Below are 20454 nucleotides of genomic sequence, written 5' to 3'. Positions count from 1 at the left end.
GCGGTAGTTTAAGCATTCTTTGGCATTGCTTTTCTTTGGGATTGGAATGAAAACTGACCTTTTCCAGTCCTGTGGCCACTGCTGAGTTTTCCAAATTTGCTGACATATTGAGTGCAGCACTTTCAAAGCATCATCTTTTAGGATTCGAAATAGCTCAACTGGAATTCCATCACCTCCACTAGCTTTGTTCGTAGTGATGCTTCCTAAGGCCCACTTGACTTCACATCCCAGGATGTCTGGCTCTAGTTCAGTGATCACGCCATCATGATTATCTGGGTCATAAAGATCTTTTTTGTACAGTTCTTCTGTGTATTCTTGCCACCTCTTCTTAATATCTTCTGCTTCCATTAGGTCCATACCATTTCTGTCCTTTATTGAGCCCATCTTTGCCAAGTTTACTGTAATATACACTCATGTACACTAATATATTAGTGTATCTAATATACAGTTCAACATGTATTAAAATCAACTGGATAATTCATTAAACCAAATTCCTCAGCACCACCCCCCCAAAGAATCTATAGGTTTGGGTATGGGCCCTATAACTTTCACTTCTAATGAATTTCCAAGTGATGTGCTGACCAATACCATTCTAGACGAATATGCTTACTTTTTAGATACCTGGGATCTACTTTGGGCTGGGATGGCCAACTTTCTCCTCTCTGTTCCTGCTCTGAACTCTTACACATTTATTGTTCATTCTTCCTTATAAAGTACCTGTCCAGTTAAATTATCAACATTTTTAAGGCAGAGCTATGTTCGCCCCATCTGTGGACCACTCATAGGAACCAGTGAGTTGCACTCAGTAGGTATTCAGGTGAATACGTGCACAAGTGTCTCAGTGCCGCTTCCCAGTGTTCCTTTCCTCCCTACTGGAGCCGCTAGCCAGGTCAATCCATCAGGGGCCCTGAGCTCATCGAGAAGAATCGAGGCTTCTATTTCTTTTTAAGATGACGGGAAGGTAAATATCCATCCAGTCCTAGAGATTTAGGTTGCTTGGGGAGACTGTTCCAATAATACCCCAGATGAAGTACAGCCATCTGGAGAATGTTTGGCATCGATGGAAACCTACTGCTGAATTTGTTCCTGGAAGACATTCATTTTAGAATGTTATTTCCAATTTGGCACATCACAGAGCTGTACAAGTCAGAGAGGATTTAGAATCTCTGCTACCTACAGAGGGCATCTTATTTAAAGCATGTCCCTGACAAAGCAATATCAAGGAAGCACAATTGGAAATCTCCTACAGGGGAATAATCTCTCTACAGCTATAGCAGCTACTAGGACAGCAAAGCTTCCTAAAAAAAAAAATCTAAACTTTTATCATTCCCCTTTGCTGGGGCTGCCTTCTTCATAGCCCAGTCACAGGGACAGAACTTAATAAGTTCATTTCTCTTGTCCCACAACAGCAATTTAGTCTCAAAGTCATTGCCAAGATGCATGGTGCCACTGAGGCTTCCCCACCCCACAAAATAAAAGCTCAGGCAAAGAGTAGAGCCCATAATCTCTAACATGATGGTCCATTCAAGATGGACTAACAGCAGGTAGCACAGTGGTGAAGAATCTGCCTGCCAGTGCAGGAGACACAGGAGACTTGGGCTCAATCCCTGGGTAGGGAAGATCCCCTGGAGTAGGAAATGGAAACCTATTCCAGTATTCTTGCCCGGAAAATCCCATGGACAGAGGAGCCTGAATGGCTACAGTCCATGGGGTCACAAAGAGTCAGACACGATTGAGCACCACCATCATAGCACCAACAGCAATAACATGGATTACTTTTACTTATTAGGGTACTCATATGGAATAAAGCAAGAAGCTCAGAAGAGGGGCTGAGTACTTTGGAAGTAAAAAAAAAAAAAAAGTTTAAAAAAAAAAAGTACTTTGGAAGCTGGTAAGTTACAGAAATTATAACTCAATTTTTCCAAGAGTGGAATGAGTTACTTTGCTTCTCAATTTCCTTTCCCACCTGGGAGAACCAATGCAATACTGTTAGGGAGTTTTTCTGCCTTTTGTCAGGGGACTGGAGCAAGGAGAAAGCTGCATTTAGTCTTCGATCTTATTGGAGAAGACTGGTAGACTAATTTTTAAGATGTAACTATCATGGACACATACACTTATATCTTGAGCATAGTACATTATTAAGAAACATGGACCTTGAAGGTAGATTGTCCAGGTCCAAAGTCACTGTCACTTACCCACTCTGTGACTTTCGGCAAGTTACTAAATCTCTCCATGCCTTGGTTTCCCCCTTTATAAAATGACACCTATTTCACAGCATTGTTTGGACCACTACCTGAGATAATGATCTATATGTACATGCACATACACAGATAACATGTATAATATAAATGTATAATATGAACACATCCATCTCTACTATGGTTACAGAAGAACTTTCTCTTTTAAAGCATGCTCTCTTCCCCCCTTCTCTTTCAACCTCTCTCCACTCCCAAAACACATCTGACCCCAAAAAGAGAAGCTTAAAAAAAAAAAACTTTGAATTTTCTTTATTATTGTTATTTTAAATAAAACCACTGATTACAGGGAAGAGTTTACTTCGAAGGCTTTGGGCTTTAGAGACTCTAGATGTAGGAGTTAGAAGTCCAGCACCCTCAGTTATGGAGTAGGTGACCTCTGGGGACTCTCAAAGGCCCTTTCTTCCAGACCTTGAGCGCTGTGACCTGGAACCCCCTTGGCCACGGTGGTTGAGTCAAATTATCAGATACCAGGTACCTTAGAGCAGGGCAAAGTCAGCCTACCCTTCCCTCTGCGAACCATACACTGCCCACCTGACCATGAGCTCATCTGTCCCCCTTCCCTCTTCTATCAGACTTAATCTCACTCTAATCCAGCAAATTCCAGGACAGTCCTGTAGGGGGAACCAGAGTCCTTTCTTTTCAGAGCCCAAAAGCGAGTTCAGTGTTCTGGGGATAAAGCTGGGGCTGGAGCCAGGGCCTCTATTACACCTTTTTGCCTATGCAAGCCTTAAAGTGCATTTAATTCAATTTGGGTGGGGTAGTGAGGGGTTTCATTTCATTCACCATATTAATGAATTCCCTAGCATCCATCTAAGAAAGCTATTTACTTCTTTTTGATACAGACTTTGTACCATTAGTATCCTTCCACTAAAAATAACTTCAATAAACATTTAAGCTTCACTGCATGCAAGAGTGTCCCAGCTGTACAAAAAGTGAAAAAGTTCATGGTACTTTCCGTCACAAGACTCACATCCTAGAGCAGTGGGGTCCAAGAGAATTTCTACGATGATGGAAACTTTTTATATCTCTGCTAATATCTTAGCCACTAGCCATGTGAAACTCTCAAGTATTCAAAATGTGGCTAGTATGACTGAAAAATTGAGTTTTTACTTTATTTAATTTTGATTGGTCTACATATAGATAGTCAGATGTGGCCAATGCCTACCCTATTGGATAGCACAGTCTAGACTGGAAAGCCATGCTACTTAAGACTGGTCCCCATGATCCCCAGGCCAGAGTATACATCCCTTGTAGCTTGCAGAAAGCAGAGTCTCTGATCTCACTCCATACCTCCTGAGTTAGAAACTGCAGTGGAATAAGATCTCCTGGTGCCTCATCTGCACATTGAGTCTTAGGAAGCACTCTTCTAGGGAGGAATTCATTCAACAGTCATAGAAGATATATATATATCTTATATATATATATATATACTTATATATATATATATGCAAGTGAGTCTCATCTTTATTGTGCTTTAGATGCAATCGCTGCTGCTGCTGCTAAGTCGCTTCAGTCGTGTCCGACTCTGCGACCCCATAGATGGCAGCCCACCAGGCTCCCCCGTCCCTGGGATTCTCCAGGCAAGAACACTGGAGTGGGTTGCCATTTCCTTCTCCAGTGCATGAAAGTGAAAGTGAAGTCACTCAGTCGTGTCCGACTCTTAGCGACCCCATGGACTGCAGCCTACCAGGCTCCTCCGTCCATGGGATTTTCCAGGCAAGATTACTGGAGTCAGGTGCCATTGCCTTCTCCAGATGCAACTGGGGAGTGTTAAAAAAAAATGCTGAGCCTGGGCCACTGCCTGCCCCTTAACCCAGATCCTCCCATTTAATTTGTTGGAGGTTTGGCCTGAGCATCGCGAGTTTTAAAAGCTCTTCAGGGATTCTAATGGACACCAAATATGAGAACCTTCCCAGGACAGCCTAGGACAGTGGTTCTCAAAACTGGGTGGACGTCAGGATGACAAGGAGGGCTTGTAAAACACACATTGCTGGATCAGGCTCTCAGAGTTTTTGATTCATTGGGTCTGGGTTGGGTTCTAAGAATCTGTGTTTCGAACAAGTTTTCAGGCAATGCTGCCTGCTGGTCTGGAAAGCCATTCACTCAGTCTTTTTTTTTTAAAGCACAGGTTTTAGAATAAGACTGACCTGGGCTGAGTCCTCAATCCACTATTTACTACCTGAAGAAGTTAACTAATCCCTAAACCGTAGCTTTTTGAATTGTAAAACTAGACTTAGGGTTGCTGTGAGTGCTATTAAATAACTGAGATAATGCATATGAAATGTTGAGCCCAGTGTCCGCTCTTAATAAGCAATTAAATTCATTATTCATTATTATCATTAGTGTAAGAAGAGACACCCATTCACTCATTCATTCAACAAACACAAACTGTGTGTCAGGCACTGCTCCAGATGCTGGAAATATGGCAAAAAAAAAAAAACAAGATGGTCAAGATCTCTGCCACACTATCCACAGAACTTGACTTCTAACTGAGAGTAGAAAACAGACTGATTATATAGCTCTTACAACACACAAATCACAAGAATGAAGGAAGTACAGGTCAGGGAAGAATTCATTCCAACTGGGAGAATGGGAAAGCTTCACCCAGGAGGTGGGGTTAGAGCTGTGCATTCATGCAGAGAGAGAGATGACATTCAGACAGAAAAGGAAAAACTCACTCCTGAGGCAGGCGTGAGAGAAGATGAGCAAGACAGATGCAGCCTAGTGGGGCTGGGGCGGGAAGTCTAAGGAGAAGGGAGGCGGGGAGGTAGGACTGTGTGCCTAGCACTGTCTCCACTCTCTGCCTAAAATCACACTCTGCTTTTGTTTTTTAAATCTCAATACGCTAAAAATTACCGAAGTCTAGAATGTGAAACCAGCCAAAGGCTTTCATTCTTTTTTTTTAATATCTTTTTTAGTTCTTGGACTTAATTTTTTAGGGAGTATACTTTTTAATTGGAATAGAATTGATTTATAATGTTGTGTTAGTTTCAGCTGTACAACAATGTGAATCAGCCATAAATATACATATATCCCCTCCCCCTTGAGGTTCCCTCCCACCCCCTCCCATCCTACCCTTCCAGGCCCTCTAGGTCGTCACAGAGCGCTAGGCTGGGCTCCCTATGCTATGCAGCAGCTTCCCACTAGCTATCTGTTTTACACGTGGCAGTGTAAATATGTCAATGCTTTTCTCTAAATATGCACCACCGTCTCCTTTCCCTGCTGTGTCCACAAGTCCATTCTCTACATCTGCATCTCTATTTCTGCCCTGCAAATAGGTTCATCAGTACCATTTCACTAGATTCCATATATATATGTGTGCTAACATATATTTGTTTTTCTCTTTCTGAATTACTTTTGCATGAGTTTCTAGATTCATCCACATTACTACAAATGACCCAAATTTTGCTCCTTTTTATGGCTGAGTAGTATTCCATTGCATATATTTACAACAATTTCTTTATCCATTTATGGACATCTAGGTTGCTTCCATGTTCTAGTTATTGTAAATAGTGCTACAATGAACACTGGGGTACATGTGTCTCTTTGAAGTATCATTTTCTCAGGGTATATGCCCAGCAGTGGGATTGTTGGGTTATATGGTAGTTTTATGGAATGCCAAAGAATTGATACTTTTGAACTGTGGTGTTGGAGAAGACTCTTGAGAGTTCCTTGGACTGAAAGGAGGTCCAACCAGTTGATCCTAAAGGAAATCAGTTCTGAATATTCATTGGAAGGACTGATGCTGAAGGTGAAACTCCAGTACTTTGGCCACCTGATGTGAAGAACTGACTCATTTGAAAAGACCGTGATGTTGGGAAAGATTGAGGGTGGGAGGAGAAGGGGACAACAGAGGATGCGATGGTTGGATGGCATCACCGACTTGATGGACATGAGTTTGAGTAAGCACCAGGAGCTGGTGATGGAGAGGGAAGCCTGGCATGCTGCAGTCCATGGGATCGCAAAGAGTTGGACACGACTCAGCAACTGAACTGAACTGATGCTAGTTTTATTTTTAGTTTTTTAGGGAACCTCCATACTATTTCGCCATGGTGGTTGTGCCAATTTACATTCCAACCAACAGTGCAAGAGGGTAAGGCTTTTACTCTTGATTACTCTCCCCCAATGCAGAGGTTAGGCAATGAAGGTTGTGATATGAACCTCTCCTTGCCTTTCGTGGGGTTCTTCAAGCAAGGGAGGGGCCTTGGGACCACACTATAAAGTGAATGGACAACACAGAGACTCCTGGCACTTCAGTAAAGCCCCTGGAAGACTGACCACTAAAGGGGAGAGTGTCTAACCCTACACATGGCTTTCCTTGGAAGAATGGTGAGAGGCCATTGTACCTCGTTCACTCCTCCAGCGCTCTGCAGTTTCGCTTCTCTGTGCCCTTAAGAAACTCCCCCAAAAGCAAGAAAGCATGAGATCTAAGGAAAGAGGGCTTTCAAGCAAAGGATATGCAAATTAAATAGGTTCTTTTTCACTAGTACAGCCTCAAAGGAAAGGGAACCCAGATCTCTCTAACTTGCTTACATACGATGATAACAAGCTCATCTATCTAGTAATTCATCTGTTCCCAAGAAAACAAAGAAAAGATCCAATGTTACACAGAATGCAGGGAGGGGAAAGTCTCAAGCTCCAAACAAGATCTCCCCAAGGGTCTCCTCCCATGATAGGCTGGAAAAATGCAGAGTCGAGGGCCCAGAGGGCCCTAAATGCCTACGAGAGCTTATGGACTCCAACCAACTATGGAGAGCCACTGGCCGGTCTGAACAAGGCATGGTTTCCAGCTCTAAATTTTTCTGGCTGTCTATGACTTTGGGCAAGTCACTCACTCCCTCTGAGCCTCAGGTTCCTGTTTGGCAAAATGGGAATAATAATAATAATAATAATATCCCTTTCAGTAGGCAGAGTGAAAAAGTTAAGGTCACTTAGTCATGTCCAACTCTTGGAGACGCCATAGACTATACAGTTCATGGAATTCTCCTGGTGAGAATAGTGGAGTGGGTAGCCTTTGCCTTCTCCCTTCTCCAGGGGATCTTCCCAACCCAGGGATCGAACTCTCCCACATTGCAGGCAGATTCTTTACGAGCTGAGCCACAAGGGAAGCCCAAGAATTCTGGTGTGGGTAGCCTATCCTTTCTCCAGGGGATCTTCCTGACCCAGGAATTAAACCAGGGTCTCCTACATGGCAGGCGGATTCTTTACCAACTGAGCTATCAGGGAAGAAAGAGTAATGGCCCCTCAAAAGTATTCATGTTAGTCCCCAGAACCTGTGAATCTGGTAATTTACATGACAAAAGGCAACGAAGGTAGCAAGGGAATTAAGGTTGCCAATCAGCTGACCTTGAGATGTGAAGGGCATCCTGGATTATCCCCCAATGTAATCATGCTGCTGCTGCTGCTAAGTCGCTTCAGTCGTGTCCAACTCTGTGCGACCCCATAGTCGGCAGCCCACCAGGCTCCACCGTCCCTGGGATTCTCCAGGCAAGAATACTGGAGTGGATTACCATTTCCTTTTCAAGTGCATGAAAGGGAAAAGTGAAAGTGAATTCGCTCAGTCGTGTCCGACTCTTAGCCACCCCATGGACTGTAGCCTACCAGGCTCCTCCGTCCATGGGATTTTCCAGGCAAGAGTACTGGAGTGGGGTGCCATTGCCTTCTCCGAATGTAATCATAAAGGTCTTTAAAAGTAGAAGAGGAAGGAAGCAAAGAGAGGCAGAGAGGGAGGTGACAACAGAAAGCAAGATCAGAGAGATGCATTGTGAGAACTCAGCCCTCTGTGGCTGGCTCTGAAGATGGAGGAAGTGACCACAAGAATGTGGGTTGGTTCTGGAAGCTCAAAAAAGCAAAGAAATAGAATCCTCCTTAGAGCTTCCAGAAAGGGAACACAGCCCTGAAGATACTGTTTTGGATTTGTAACCTACACAACCGTAAGATAATAGATATGTGTTGTATTAAGGCGCTACATCTGTGGCAATGTGTTACTGCAGCAATAGGACGCTAATGCATCCATCTGGCAGGGTTGTGAGGCTGATGCTTGGCAAACTGTAAAACTACTTTCTTATCTCGGGCGGTATTACCATCCATGGGCACCTGCCATTCTCCAGATGTGGTAAGGGCCTCTCCCTGCAGAATGCTCACTTCTTCCCACTCTGGCCATCTCACTTATCATCACAAGCCTCAGCTGAGCCCCAGCCCATTGCAGAAGCCTGCTCTCTTTCCTCTGCCCATGTGAGCTTTCTCCTCCGAACTCCCACTGCCCTGACAGCCTGGACCTTGCAATTTCAGACATAATTATACAGCGGGTAGTGCTACCTGCTGTTGCTGTATGTGTGCTTATTTTGGTTCCAAAACTAAATTGAAACCTTGATCTCAAACAGGAACTGTGTTTTGTCCTGTTGTTGTTTTTAAGGACCTGTATTTTTTTTTTTTTTTTTTACAGTTCTGTTTTTACCACCTTTGACACAAAGAGGCACTGCCCAGGCATACATTTGTAAGCAGATACTCAATTATTTTAATTGTTCCATGACTGGGCACTAACTCATTTTTCTATTTTTTAGCAAAGTTTTCTATTTTCTAGCAGAGTTTGCTAAAAGGCCTAAGGCCAGGTCTGACACAGACTAGAGAAGCAGGTTTAGTTTCTGACCACAGTGATTGGGGCTCCTCGTCATACCCTGATCTCATCAGTCAGAGAGGAGGTGGGCAAGGTTGGAAATCACAGTAAAACTAGGAAAGAAAGTGGCCAAGCATGTGTATCTCTTACCCCCGGCCTGAGCACACAGCAGATGCTCAATAACAGTCAGTTAGATGACTGGCTGATGTGTGTATATCATTTTTTCCTCTACTGTCTGCTTTTAATCCTGTAAGATGCCCCTCAACAAAAACATATCCATAAACAAAGGAGGCACAGACCACTGACCCACCCTGGGGACATAGTTCCCACAAGAATGAGACAAACAGACAAAAGAGTTCTCCCCAAAGCATGTTTTTCAAGTCTCAAAATAAGATCCATCTCTCATTTCAAGGTACATTTATTTTAGTGAAGCAGGATAAGGATTTTGTGAATAAGCTGGTGTGTGGGAACAGGAATTAAAATAAGCATTGACTTGCTGCCTGCCGACGTGGATGTCCTCACATCCCACTGCCTTATTTTTGGTTCCATTCTGGTTTGTTTTCTTCTCTGGGGCTTTAAAATATGATAGGAAGGTTAGAAAGAAAGGCTGTGGATAACCATGGCTTCTGTTCACAAAGCTCGTCCTATGTGCCCGGTCACTCGTTACACTTCACTGAATCCCCACTACAACTCTCAGGTGAGTGTTATCGTTATCCCCACTGGAGAGGTGAGAAGACTGAGTTTATGACAGGGAAAATGACTGTGCTCAAAGCAACCCATGAACAAGTGGCTGAGCACAATGTGAACTGAGGTGTTGGAGCCCAGAACAGGACTCTGAGCCAATCAGCTCTACTGATCAAGGACCTGCCCCCAGTCTCTCTCTCTCTTCAGGTGGAGCAGGTCCAGTCCCCAAGTTGCTAAGATAGTCTGGGACTCGGGAGCCTCCATGCTAGCTCTAGTTCTAGAAACTGGTGGTAGATAAGGAAGAGTGAGAAGAGGAGGAGATATGAGCTGTATGTTTTTAAGTAAGACCTCTTCTCCTCCCTGCCTGCCTGAAGCAATAGGATGAGTTAGAGAGATGCCAACATAAAGCAGTAAAAGTGGCTCAGTTATTCCCAACCCAGTCCTCAAACCCCCAAAACTCCCAAAAGGGTCAGAACAGAGGCAGAAGGGCAGCATAAGAAAATGGGCATGAAGTCAGACTAGATCTTGGGTAAGGAAGGCCTTCCCCCACTCCCAAGCTACAGAATCCTGGGCAAGAGAGAGAGCTCCTCTGAGCCCCCATCTCCTTATCTGTAAAACTGGAAAATAATTCTTACTTTACAGGTTTGCTCTGAGGACCAAGTTCATGTACACAAGGGTTTATCACAGGGCCCAGTGCATAGCACAACCAGAATAAATACTAGCTGTTTTTATTAACAGACTGTCCAATGGACTAAGATGATGCATGTAAAAAAATAAAGAATGTACTATATAATATGCAACCACGTGTTAAGAGTAGGAAGTCAAATGTGATGCAAGCTATGCTCCAGAAAAGGTAAAGGCAGGGGACGTGGTGGTCATTTCACTTTTTATCCCCCATGGTGCCAGCTGCAGCACAGTCCTCTGCTCTTGACCGGGCTTCCCAGGTGTTAAAGAACCCACCTGCCAATGCAGGAGACATAAGAGATGCAGGTTCGATCCCTGGGTGGGGAAGATTCCCTGGAGGAGGGCATGGCAACCCACTCCAATATTCTTGCCTGGAGAATTCTATGGACAGAGGAGCCTGGCAGGCTGCAGTCCATGGAGTCGTATAGAGTCGGACACGACAGAAATGTCCGACACGACTTAGCGTGGGCTCAAGAAGCATGTGTAGATTTGGAACAGACTTCAATTTTCCTGCATTTTGTCCTAAACTTCTGCCAGCAAAGGCAGTACTTTTCATTTACTAACAGGAGGGCAGTGCTTTCTGTAATGCCCTATTTAATGGAATTATTCCTTTTACTTTATAAGCCACACCTCATGGGAATGTTCATTTTATCTCTGGCAGCTCATCGGAACAATAACTGTTTCATGGTGCAATAACCTATGTATTAAATCACAATGGGGACCTCCTTGAAATATTACTATACTGAATTCTCTTCCATAACAGCCAGACCAGTTTTGGATTTCACCCAAGAGGCTTAGTCACCACAGAACCAAAAGTATTTCACTAAATGTGTTTTCTCCTAAAAGAGGAGAAAGGTTATTAGTAGTTATTATTATCTCATAGCCTCAAAGGTTGTTGGTCTTTGTTTCCAATTTCAATAGCACTTGAATCCCACAGACGAGGAGCCTGCAGGGCTGCAGTACATAGCATGACAGAGTTGGACACAACTGAAGTGACTGAGCACTTATGCTTCCTAACATACTATATAATTTACTTATTTATTAGGCTTTTTTTTCCCTGTTCTTCCCCCACTGCAATGTCAGAGGGTGGGATGCTGCCTACTTTATTCACTGTTGTTTCGTAATCATATGGAAATGTACCTGGCACATAATAGCTGCTTTATAAACATTGTTCAATTCGTGAGCAAATTAAAGCATATTTTAGAGCATATTTTTTTTTGAAAAGCAACTACAACTGAAGCAAAGCATCTCTCACTACTCTTCTCTTTTCTGTCTCTGCCCCTTTTTTTTGTTTAATTGAAGTATAGTTGATTTACAATGTTGTATTCGTTTCTGGTGTACAGCAAAGTGATTTATCTGTACACGTGTGCTAAGTCACTTCAGTTGTGTCAGACTCTTTGCAACCCCATGGACTGTAGCCTGCCAGGCTCCTCTGTCCATGGGATTCTCCAGGCAAGAACACTAACGTAGGTTGCCATGGCCTTCTCCGGGGGATCTTCCCAACCCAGGGATCGAACCTGCATCTCTTATACCTTCTGCATTGGCAGGCAGGTTCTTTACCACTAGTGCCATCTGGGAAGTCATATATATATATATATGTGTGTATATATATATATAATTTTTCACCTTATTTTCCATTATAGTTTATTACAGGATACTAAATATAGTTCCCTGTGCTATATATTACATGTGTGCTCAGTCCCTAAGTCATGTCCAACTCTTTGTGACCCTATGGACTGTGGCCTGCCAGGCTCCTCTGTCCATGGGATTTCCTAGACAAGAATACTGGAGCGGGTGGCCATTTCCTTCTCCAGGGGATCTTCCTGATGCAGGGATCAAATTCACGTCTCCTGTATTACAGGCAGATTCCCTACCACTGAGCCACCTGAGAAGCTCTGTGCTATATGGTAGGCCCTTGTTATTTATCTATTGTATATATAATAGTTTGTATCTGCTAATCCCAAATTTCACTTTATCCCTCCCCCAACCCCCTTTCCTCTTTCTTCCATTTTCCTGTTTGCATAGATAGAATTTTACTAGATCAGAACACCTCCAAAAGTCAGAATGACATCATCCACAAAAAGGAATGGGTTTTTACAAGATCTAAGTCCTCCTGATAGTGACTATTCAGGGAGACTTTCACTCACGTAAAAGGAAACCTCGCTCCACACCAGGGGTGAGCCCTGCTGGCTGCAGAGGTGGGATGTCTCCACCACAGTCAGGAGGGGGTCCTCTCCATCTTCCAGGACCACAAGGGACCCTGACATCAAATTCAGATTTGGGAAGTGCGTGGACTGGAAGGTAGTTTAAGTCCAAATCTCCCATTTTTCCAGTGGAAAAACTGAGGGTCCAGAAAAGTAGTGTTTGTTCAAGTGCACAGAGGAATTAGAGCCCAACCAAGGAGAGAAGGTAGATTCCTTTTCTTCCTCCTCCCTTATTCTCTTTTCTCTTCCATCCTTCTCTCTCTTTCCCTCTTTCCCTCCCACTCGCTTCCTTCTTTCCCTTCCTTTGTTCTTTTTCTGCTTGGGGGTGTGTGTGTGTGTGTGTGTGTGTGTGTGTGTACATGTCACAATGGGATGGTTTAGAAAGAGCTCTGGTTAGCAGTCCATACATAACTTTGACCCAGGTATGCTGGTGATTAATTTCATTAACTTCCTAGTCCTCTACAACAACCAAGATCCCAAATTTTCTCAAAGTTCCCATGAACAATGCAAGAGGTTTAGAAATTTTCTGAAATGAAAGAATCTTAGAGATCATCTAGCCCAACCTCTATTTTACAGATGAAAAACACCAGGTAGAGGGAAGAAAAGTGAGTTCCCCACATCACAAGGCAGGTTAAGAGCTCAGCTGAAGTGGCCAAGATCTTGGGCATCAGAGCCATTAAAGGATACTCAGGACGCTTGTCACTTGGGTGTGTGGCTCGAATGGTCTCACCAAGGTGGCCAGAAAATCCCATCTAAGAGAGAACATCTCAGATCAAGGACAAAAACATTCCCCTTGAGCAAGTAAATACGACTCAAATGAGAAAACTAGCAGAAAACAGAATCCACATGATATACACACATAGAGATACATACATACATGTATGTGTTACTGCATACATCGTATATAGAAGATTCTTGTTTTACAAGTAATTGATACTAGGTATAGAATAAATTTATAGGACTAGCAAGGACATCAAAAGTGCTAGCAGAAGCATATTTTGACTCAACATTTTTGAAAAGTTATCCATTAATATCTCTACAAACTAAAATACACATACTCTTTGATTCAGCAAGTCCTTTTCCAGGAACCTGGAATTATCTCTAAAGATAGAACTGTATGGATACATGCATGAGAGTGCTTACCAAACCACTCTTGATAGCAGAAAATTTAACAATCATGAGGTGCATCATTTGGGTAATGGCTGAATAAACGTGCTAGAGCAATGTATGGGATTTTGTGCAACTGTCATAAAACAAATCATTACAGAGCTGAAGGGATGGCCATCACTTATTAGTTAGTAAGAGAGCCAACTGCAGTGTGATGTGAGTGATAACAATGATTTCATATGAAGACCACCATCTCTAAAACACTGATGTGTGCACATCCGTGTTTGTTGGCGGTGAAATGAGCACAAAGAAAGATGTGGAAGTCTGTAACACTGAGTATCCCAGGGAGAGCGGAGTGATGGATATGGGCAGAAGAGGTACTTAATATTTTCTTTATACATCTTTGACTATTGATGCTATTATATATATTACTTTGAAGAAATAGGTTAAGACCAAAAATCTCTGCAAATGAAGACAGAGGGAACCCACAAATAGTCCTCCAAGTCCTATTTCAGTCTCCCTTCTTCCCCTATAGACTTGTGACAGCAAGAACATTCTGAGGAAATTACCCAGTGTGGCAAAGAGAACCCAATAGCTGCCTCTCTAAATCTTTGGCTCCCTTGACCATCCTCTGAGTTAGGTAGTTTTCCCACTAAATTATCCTAGTCTTGATATGGGAAGTAACCTGTCAAGCAAATACAGGAAATGAGGTGTGAACACAGCTCCAGCAAAAGCTCCTCCATTAACACAGGGAAGAAGCTGGATCTCCCTCAAGGTGAAGGCGTCTTATCCCACCCCACAAAGGCCCTCACAATTTTAATTAAACCACACATGATCCACCCATCACAAAGCTGTGAAGCAGACAGAAGCTAACTCTGGCAGGCAGGCCTCCTGGGGCACCTGAACCAGTTATGTGGAAAGCTTTGTGCCCATTCTCTGTTGAATGAAAAGTAAGAGAACCATGAATGTAGAGGTTCTGGCTCTGACCATGATGACCACTGGGCTTCCACAATGATAAAACTGCATTCTCTGAAGCACTCCCTGTTCACATTCTTCCTGGCTAGTGCTTGCTTCTGAGAGAAAACTCTCACCATCAACTTCTAAAACTCCGAGAGTTGTTCACACGAATCCAGGACGGTTTCTTCCTGTGGATTCTCAGACCTCCGATGCATCCCAGATGCACCACCTTATATGTTTCAGCCATGGCTCAGGAGCCAGTAAAGAAGAAGGGAGAGAGATCAACTTACCGAGCCAACTTCTGTTTAAGTACACAGACACAAACACAGGGGGGACTGTGAAGAAATCTACTACAGAGTTCACTTCAAGCCAGAACCATAGCTTATCGTTGGCTGCAATAAACTGGGGGAAAGAAAAAACCAGAGAGAGAGAAAATGAGAAGCATGGTCCCAGCATGCAAACTATACTCTTCCCCACTCCCTCCACCAAACTTATTTATTTATTTATTTATTTAATAAATTTATTTATTTTAGTTGGGGGCTAATTACTTTACAATATTGTAGTGGTTTTTGCCATACATTGACATGAATCAGCCATGGGTTTACATGTGTTCCCCATCCTGAACCCCTCTCCCACCTCCCTCCCCATCCCATCCCTCTGGATCATCCCATTGTCCCAGCCCTGAGCGTTTGTCTCATGCATCGAACCTGGAATGGTGTTCTGTTTCACATATGATAGTATACATGTTTCAATGCTATTCTCTCAGAACGTCCCGCCCTCACCTTCTCCCTCAGAGTCCATAAGACTGTTCTATGCGTCTGTGTCTCTTAGTCTGTCTTGCATATAGGGTTATCGTTACCATCTTTCAAATTCCATATATTTGCATTAGTATATTGTGCTTCACAATATTGTGTTGGTCTCTGCCAAACATCAGTATGAGTCAGCCATAGGTATACATGTGTCCCCTCCTTCTTAAGCCTCCCCCACACCTCCCACCTCTTCCCACCCTTCAATTCTAGAAAGTTGATACTGATGAACCTATTTACAGGGCAACAATGGAGATCCAGACATAGAGACAGACTTATGGACACGGTATGGGGGAGGAAGGAGAGGGTGGGAGGAATGGAGAGGGTAACACGGAAATATATACACTACCATATGTAAAAGAGATAGCCAGTGGGAATTTGCTGTATGACTCAGGGAACTCAAACCAGGACTCTGCAACAAACTATATCTTTCTTCCAAAGGGTACATTTCAGTTTTTCATAGGGGCCTAGAGGGAGATGTTATGTTCTTCTTATATCTACGCTAGTCCTTTGTTATTTCTGTCTTAGAATTTGGATCCACAGTCTTTTTAGAGAGTAGCTATATGCTCTGTGAGCCTTGGAGAAAGATCAGGGAGTACATTTTTCTGTGGTTTTCAATAGCATCATAGGGCAGTTTGAGTGATCTCACCTTTCTTAAAGTCTCTACTGGAAATATCACCCACATAGTCTCTGTACAGCTCCCTTCATAGACATGGTTTGGATAAATCCTCTGAGCCCTCAATTCTGCCAATCTACTCCCTTGATTCAACCCTCACAACTCACTGTTCTCTCAAGATTCAGTTAAGTGAGCACTGATAAACATAATTTTAAGAGTGGAAGATTTTTCCTCCTGTTTAAGGCAACCATGCATTCATGCATGAACAGAGAGATGAGAAACAGTAGACCAGTAAGGGTGTAATAGTCCTTTCAATCCTTATTTCTCCTGCTTGGAACAAAATTAACATAGAAATGCTGACCTAAGGAAAAGGCTCTCTCACAAAATGAAAATCAGAATTCGGGTCTCTTGTCTCCCCTGCAAACAGCAGGCTTCATCTTGCCTGGGGGAGCAGATGTTGATGGGGAATGGTCCCTAGGTACAAGACTCACACACTCCATTGTGATAGTGAGCAGTGTTGTTCAAACTTACCCGCAAGCCAAAGTAGAGAAGGAAGAATACGTTGAAAGCCATGTCGATCTGTAATGTGAAATCTTTGTAGAAATTCTGGCAGGATTCTATTGGGCTATTAGATAGGAAGAAGAGAAAAGCAAGAGGTAAATGAAAAGCATCATCACATGTTCCACATCGCTGTGCAGTGACGGTGCTTAGGGAAGAGGACAAAATGAACGTTCAAAAAAAACATTTGGTCTTTGTATCCCCTGTGATCATCAAGCAAGCATTGCCAAGGGGTCTTTCCATTCAACCATACAGTCTTTTGTTCTTTGTTTTCATCATTTGATACATGTATTGTTTCCATCATCATTCAACAGTTGAGCTAAGAATCTAAAGAGGGTCATGCAGACACCTTGAAGGAAGGACAAGCAGAAGAGACCACCAAATTCCTCGATTTCATATTAACCCTTAAAGAACTGACTTCTTTCTTTGAGAGGACACAAACCTAAGCTAAAAGCAGTCCCTCCCATTCTACAGCACATTAGAAATGAAGTCCATTTTCAATTAAACACAGTGGTTGTGTTTTGGACTTTTTAAAGGCATTGGTTGATTAACGATAAAGGACCAGGAGCATCTCAGGAAAGCTGTAGAGGAGAAGATCCTGGTGGATGTTCTGGTGAAACTAAATATGGACTTATATGCAGCACTCTGATCTGGGGAAAGAAGCATTGCTCAACTTGTAGAATTCAAGACCATTAAATCAATCTATTGAAGCAGTACTCTAAGGGTTAATTTTTATTTTTTTGGCATGCAGGTTAATTGCCCTTGTGTGTGTCAAGCAGCCAATGTAAACCCCCAGCACACTCTACTTTGCTCAAGAGTAGGCAGTTCAAAATGGCACAACTATACAAACTGGTACGTGGCTTCCGTGTGCTTTCCTGCATCAAACTGATCAGAGGATCAGAGTGTGAAAAGTCCCAAAGGTTGGGCTAGATGGGAAGTAGAAAAGCCTCATAAGCTTTTCAAAGCTGTGAATGAAAGTTTATAGTACGCTGTTATCAGTAAGCCAATGGTACCACTCAGGCCAAGAACGTCAAGAAGGTGTGATGAGGGAAAGGAGAGGGGAGGATGGGGAGAAGTAAAATACTTTTCCCAGATGGGAAGCAACATGGACCTCCAGGATGGGAGAGGGCTAGCTTGAGAGGTGCAGGATGGAAGATTTCCAAGTATCACCACTTTGGAAATTGCTGTATGCAATACCAGTTAGTATAGTTGTACTTCTGTAAGGGCAATTTATGGATGTTCAACAGGCAGGAATCTGTGCAGTACAGATATGCAGAGCCCACTTAAAGGCAGGGTGACTCAGTCTGTAGGACTCTCCGATGGTGTTACATGCACTGGATTTATCCATTCTTCATCTGTATTACAAGTCAAACATGCCCTTTGTCATCTCCCAAATCACAGATATGTGGAAAACCCTACAGACAAGCATGAAGAGGAATCTATATTTGCATTTACAAACTAAGCAGACTGAACAAAAAACAAACACTGAAAACCGTTTGTATTGGAAATGGCAAGTACTGGGTTTTCACTAAGGGAAAGTGGGAGGAAAGATAGCAGGGAATTTGCTTACTCCAATGCTGAAAGAAGGCAGGAGCAAAAGAGACTGAACACCATAGCCCGCCACTGCTCTTTGCCTGCTCTCTTACTCAGATTCAGTGAAAAAAGGAGAATCCAGGACAGGAGTTAACAAGTGACACTTCTGCAATCCTCAGTCTATGATGGAATTTTGTTTTGTTTCAAGAACAAGACCCACGGGGTCCACAAGTGTTAGAGTTCTTTGCTACTCTAGGTTCAGAAAGAAGTATATGGAAAGAAGTATATGAACTAGGTTGACCAGAAGTCCACTATTGATCGCAAGGGATGAGGGGACCATACATCTCTATACTATGTAAGCCACAGGTATGATGTGCTACCAAAATACTGAAGAGTAAATGGTGTATGTGTGGGTGTAGGTGTGTGCATAAGAGTGAGCAAGAGATTGAGGATGAGGGGGAGTGGATCCTGCAGGGAAATACAATATTGTACTCATTTCTTCCCTTGTGCCAGCAGTGACTTAGCTGTGTATTATAAACTTGTCCACATCAAGATTGATGTGTACATTATCAAGGGGATAGAGATGTCCCAAGTCTGTTGTGGAAAACCCACTATCACTTCACCAAGGCCAAATGATAACCTTACTATTGCCCTCACAATAGTCATTGGCAGCATATTTGGGGGTCCTCGTGAGCTCCTTAACTCCTATTAATTCCATGGCTTCTGTGGTCAATTTCATAGTAACCTTGAAACACACTGAGTAGGGAAAGTATTTGCTAGGCTGTGGAAGAGAATGGAACAGTGAGGGAAGAGATGCTAGCTCAACACCATTGAAGATATCTTGGTTCAACATAAATGGAAGCAGATAATTAAAAGAGTATAAGGAATTAGGCTGTAGCAACTAATTTCCATTATCCTTTGCCTTCCTTGTCATTTCTGCTGCTCCCTCCTATACTGCCCATCCCCAAAGGCAGCAATAAGAGGGCTTGATGGTAAAGAACACTGTGCTGAAAAATATACCTCTACAACACCCTGATTTACAGAAAACAACGTTGAAATCATAATAGACCTTTTCTCTGGTCTTTCAGAATTTTACAGAATTAATTTAATCATCTTTTTATATCATTCCTTGAGACTTATACTTTGAGCTGAAATAATAAAGGGAGTAAATTATGCTGCTGGTGCTGGCAGCTTTCCCTCTGGCTGAAGCTCACCAGTAATATTAGCCACTCAGCTAAGATGAAGTAGGAGACAAACAGGAAATTCTGGGACAGAAGAGGCTGGCCCCTGGAACCCAGGTAGGACCAGAGTGATCAGAGAGTCTATTTTCTATCCCTCTCAGCTCTTTCCTGGTTGCATGAGAGCCCAAGGAGAAATCTCCTGCCTAGTTTTCTCAAGAGATATCAGAACTGTTTATCAGGATCCCCTCTGAGATAAATCCTCTGAGTGCCTTTAGTCCACAGACTCATACAGTAAAGACCACAAAGCAGAGACTCTAAAGCCCAATCATTTCATTCCTCAAATGGAAACAACCCACAGAGAAGTTCATTGATCTTATAAAAAGAAAATACAGAATTCAGCAACAAAAGAGTTGGCCATACTAGCCAGGATTTATTTTCCTCCCAACGAGACTTTATCTTAATGATTAATGCTCATTGTAGAATGGAGAATGAAATATAAACTCGTCTTCCTTTTTTTGTAAAATAGAAGAGTTCCTTGTCTAGAAGTTTTAGGAGCTAGAAAAGAAATCAGTTTTTTTCCTACAAAGGGAAGTGACTCTGAATTACACACTTAAATTTGGATCTCCATTCTGATGAGGCATGCCCACATTAGAATAGGATTTTTATAGACATCTTGGCAACAGAAAAAAAAAGGAGCGTTTTAAAAACTGAAATAAAAACACTAGTTCTGGTGGTAGAGCTGACTTTCCGTCAACTGTTCTTGGTTAAATAATAACTTACTAATTAGAGGACCTAAGATACTTGATAAGTTGATGGACTGTTAATTACTAGGGCTCCTACAGTCCATGGATCAAGCATGGTACTAAAACTTTAGGCAAATTTAGCATTTTGATCAGGATGCTATGATTGGGGCACCTTCAAAAGAACCTCAATAAAAAGCTGCTTCTGATGGGATAAACGTTCAGTGTAGAAGAGAGACTGAAATACACACTTTTGTTTCCTCTTGACCATCAAATAAGCATATCCTTAGTATTCAGATGTCTCTATAGAGGCAAATAGACTTCCCAAAGTGGGAAATATATATTTTTCTCCACCTATTTAACAATATAGGTGAAGACCTTTGAGCAGGAAGATCCAACAGTCCTTCTTGAAGACTGACTTAAGAACCTGTCTTTCCAAAGCATGATGTAAGCAATGACTGCCCAGGTTGTTTTTCAAAGGGTAGGGAGCTAAGGACAAAGTCTCACTTC

The 20454-nt window shown here is 42.7% G+C and overlaps 1 protein-coding gene across 27 annotated transcripts in view; it reads right to left on the bottom strand.

Moving 5' to 3' along the window:
* Positions 1-20454, bottom strand: part of KCNMA1 (potassium calcium-activated channel subfamily M alpha 1) — a 762573-nt gene that overhangs the window by 308625 nt on the left and 433494 nt on the right. For all 27 annotated transcript variants that reach the window (XR_014077926.1, XM_081573838.1, XM_081573839.1 and 24 more), the window contains 2 exons: positions 16464-16557; positions 14801-14912 (listed from right to left, as the gene is read on the bottom strand). Coding sequence is in view for 26 of the 27 variants with exons in the window: in XM_081573838.1 (XP_081429964.1) it covers positions 14801-14912; positions 16464-16557 (206 nt within the window). In the remaining variant the exon portion in view is untranslated. The remainder of the gene's footprint in view (positions 1-14800; positions 14913-16463; positions 16558-20454) is intronic.

This window comes from Giraffa tippelskirchi, chromosome 2 (genome assembly GCF_054371585.1).
Source record: "Giraffa tippelskirchi isolate mGirTip1 chromosome 2, T2T-mGirTip1v1.2.pri, whole genome shotgun sequence".
Classification (NCBI taxonomy): Eukaryota; Metazoa; Chordata; class Mammalia; order Artiodactyla; family Giraffidae; genus Giraffa; species Giraffa tippelskirchi.
The sequence above is the reverse complement of the archived record's forward strand: the minus strand, read 5'-3'. Positions and strand labels throughout refer to the sequence as shown.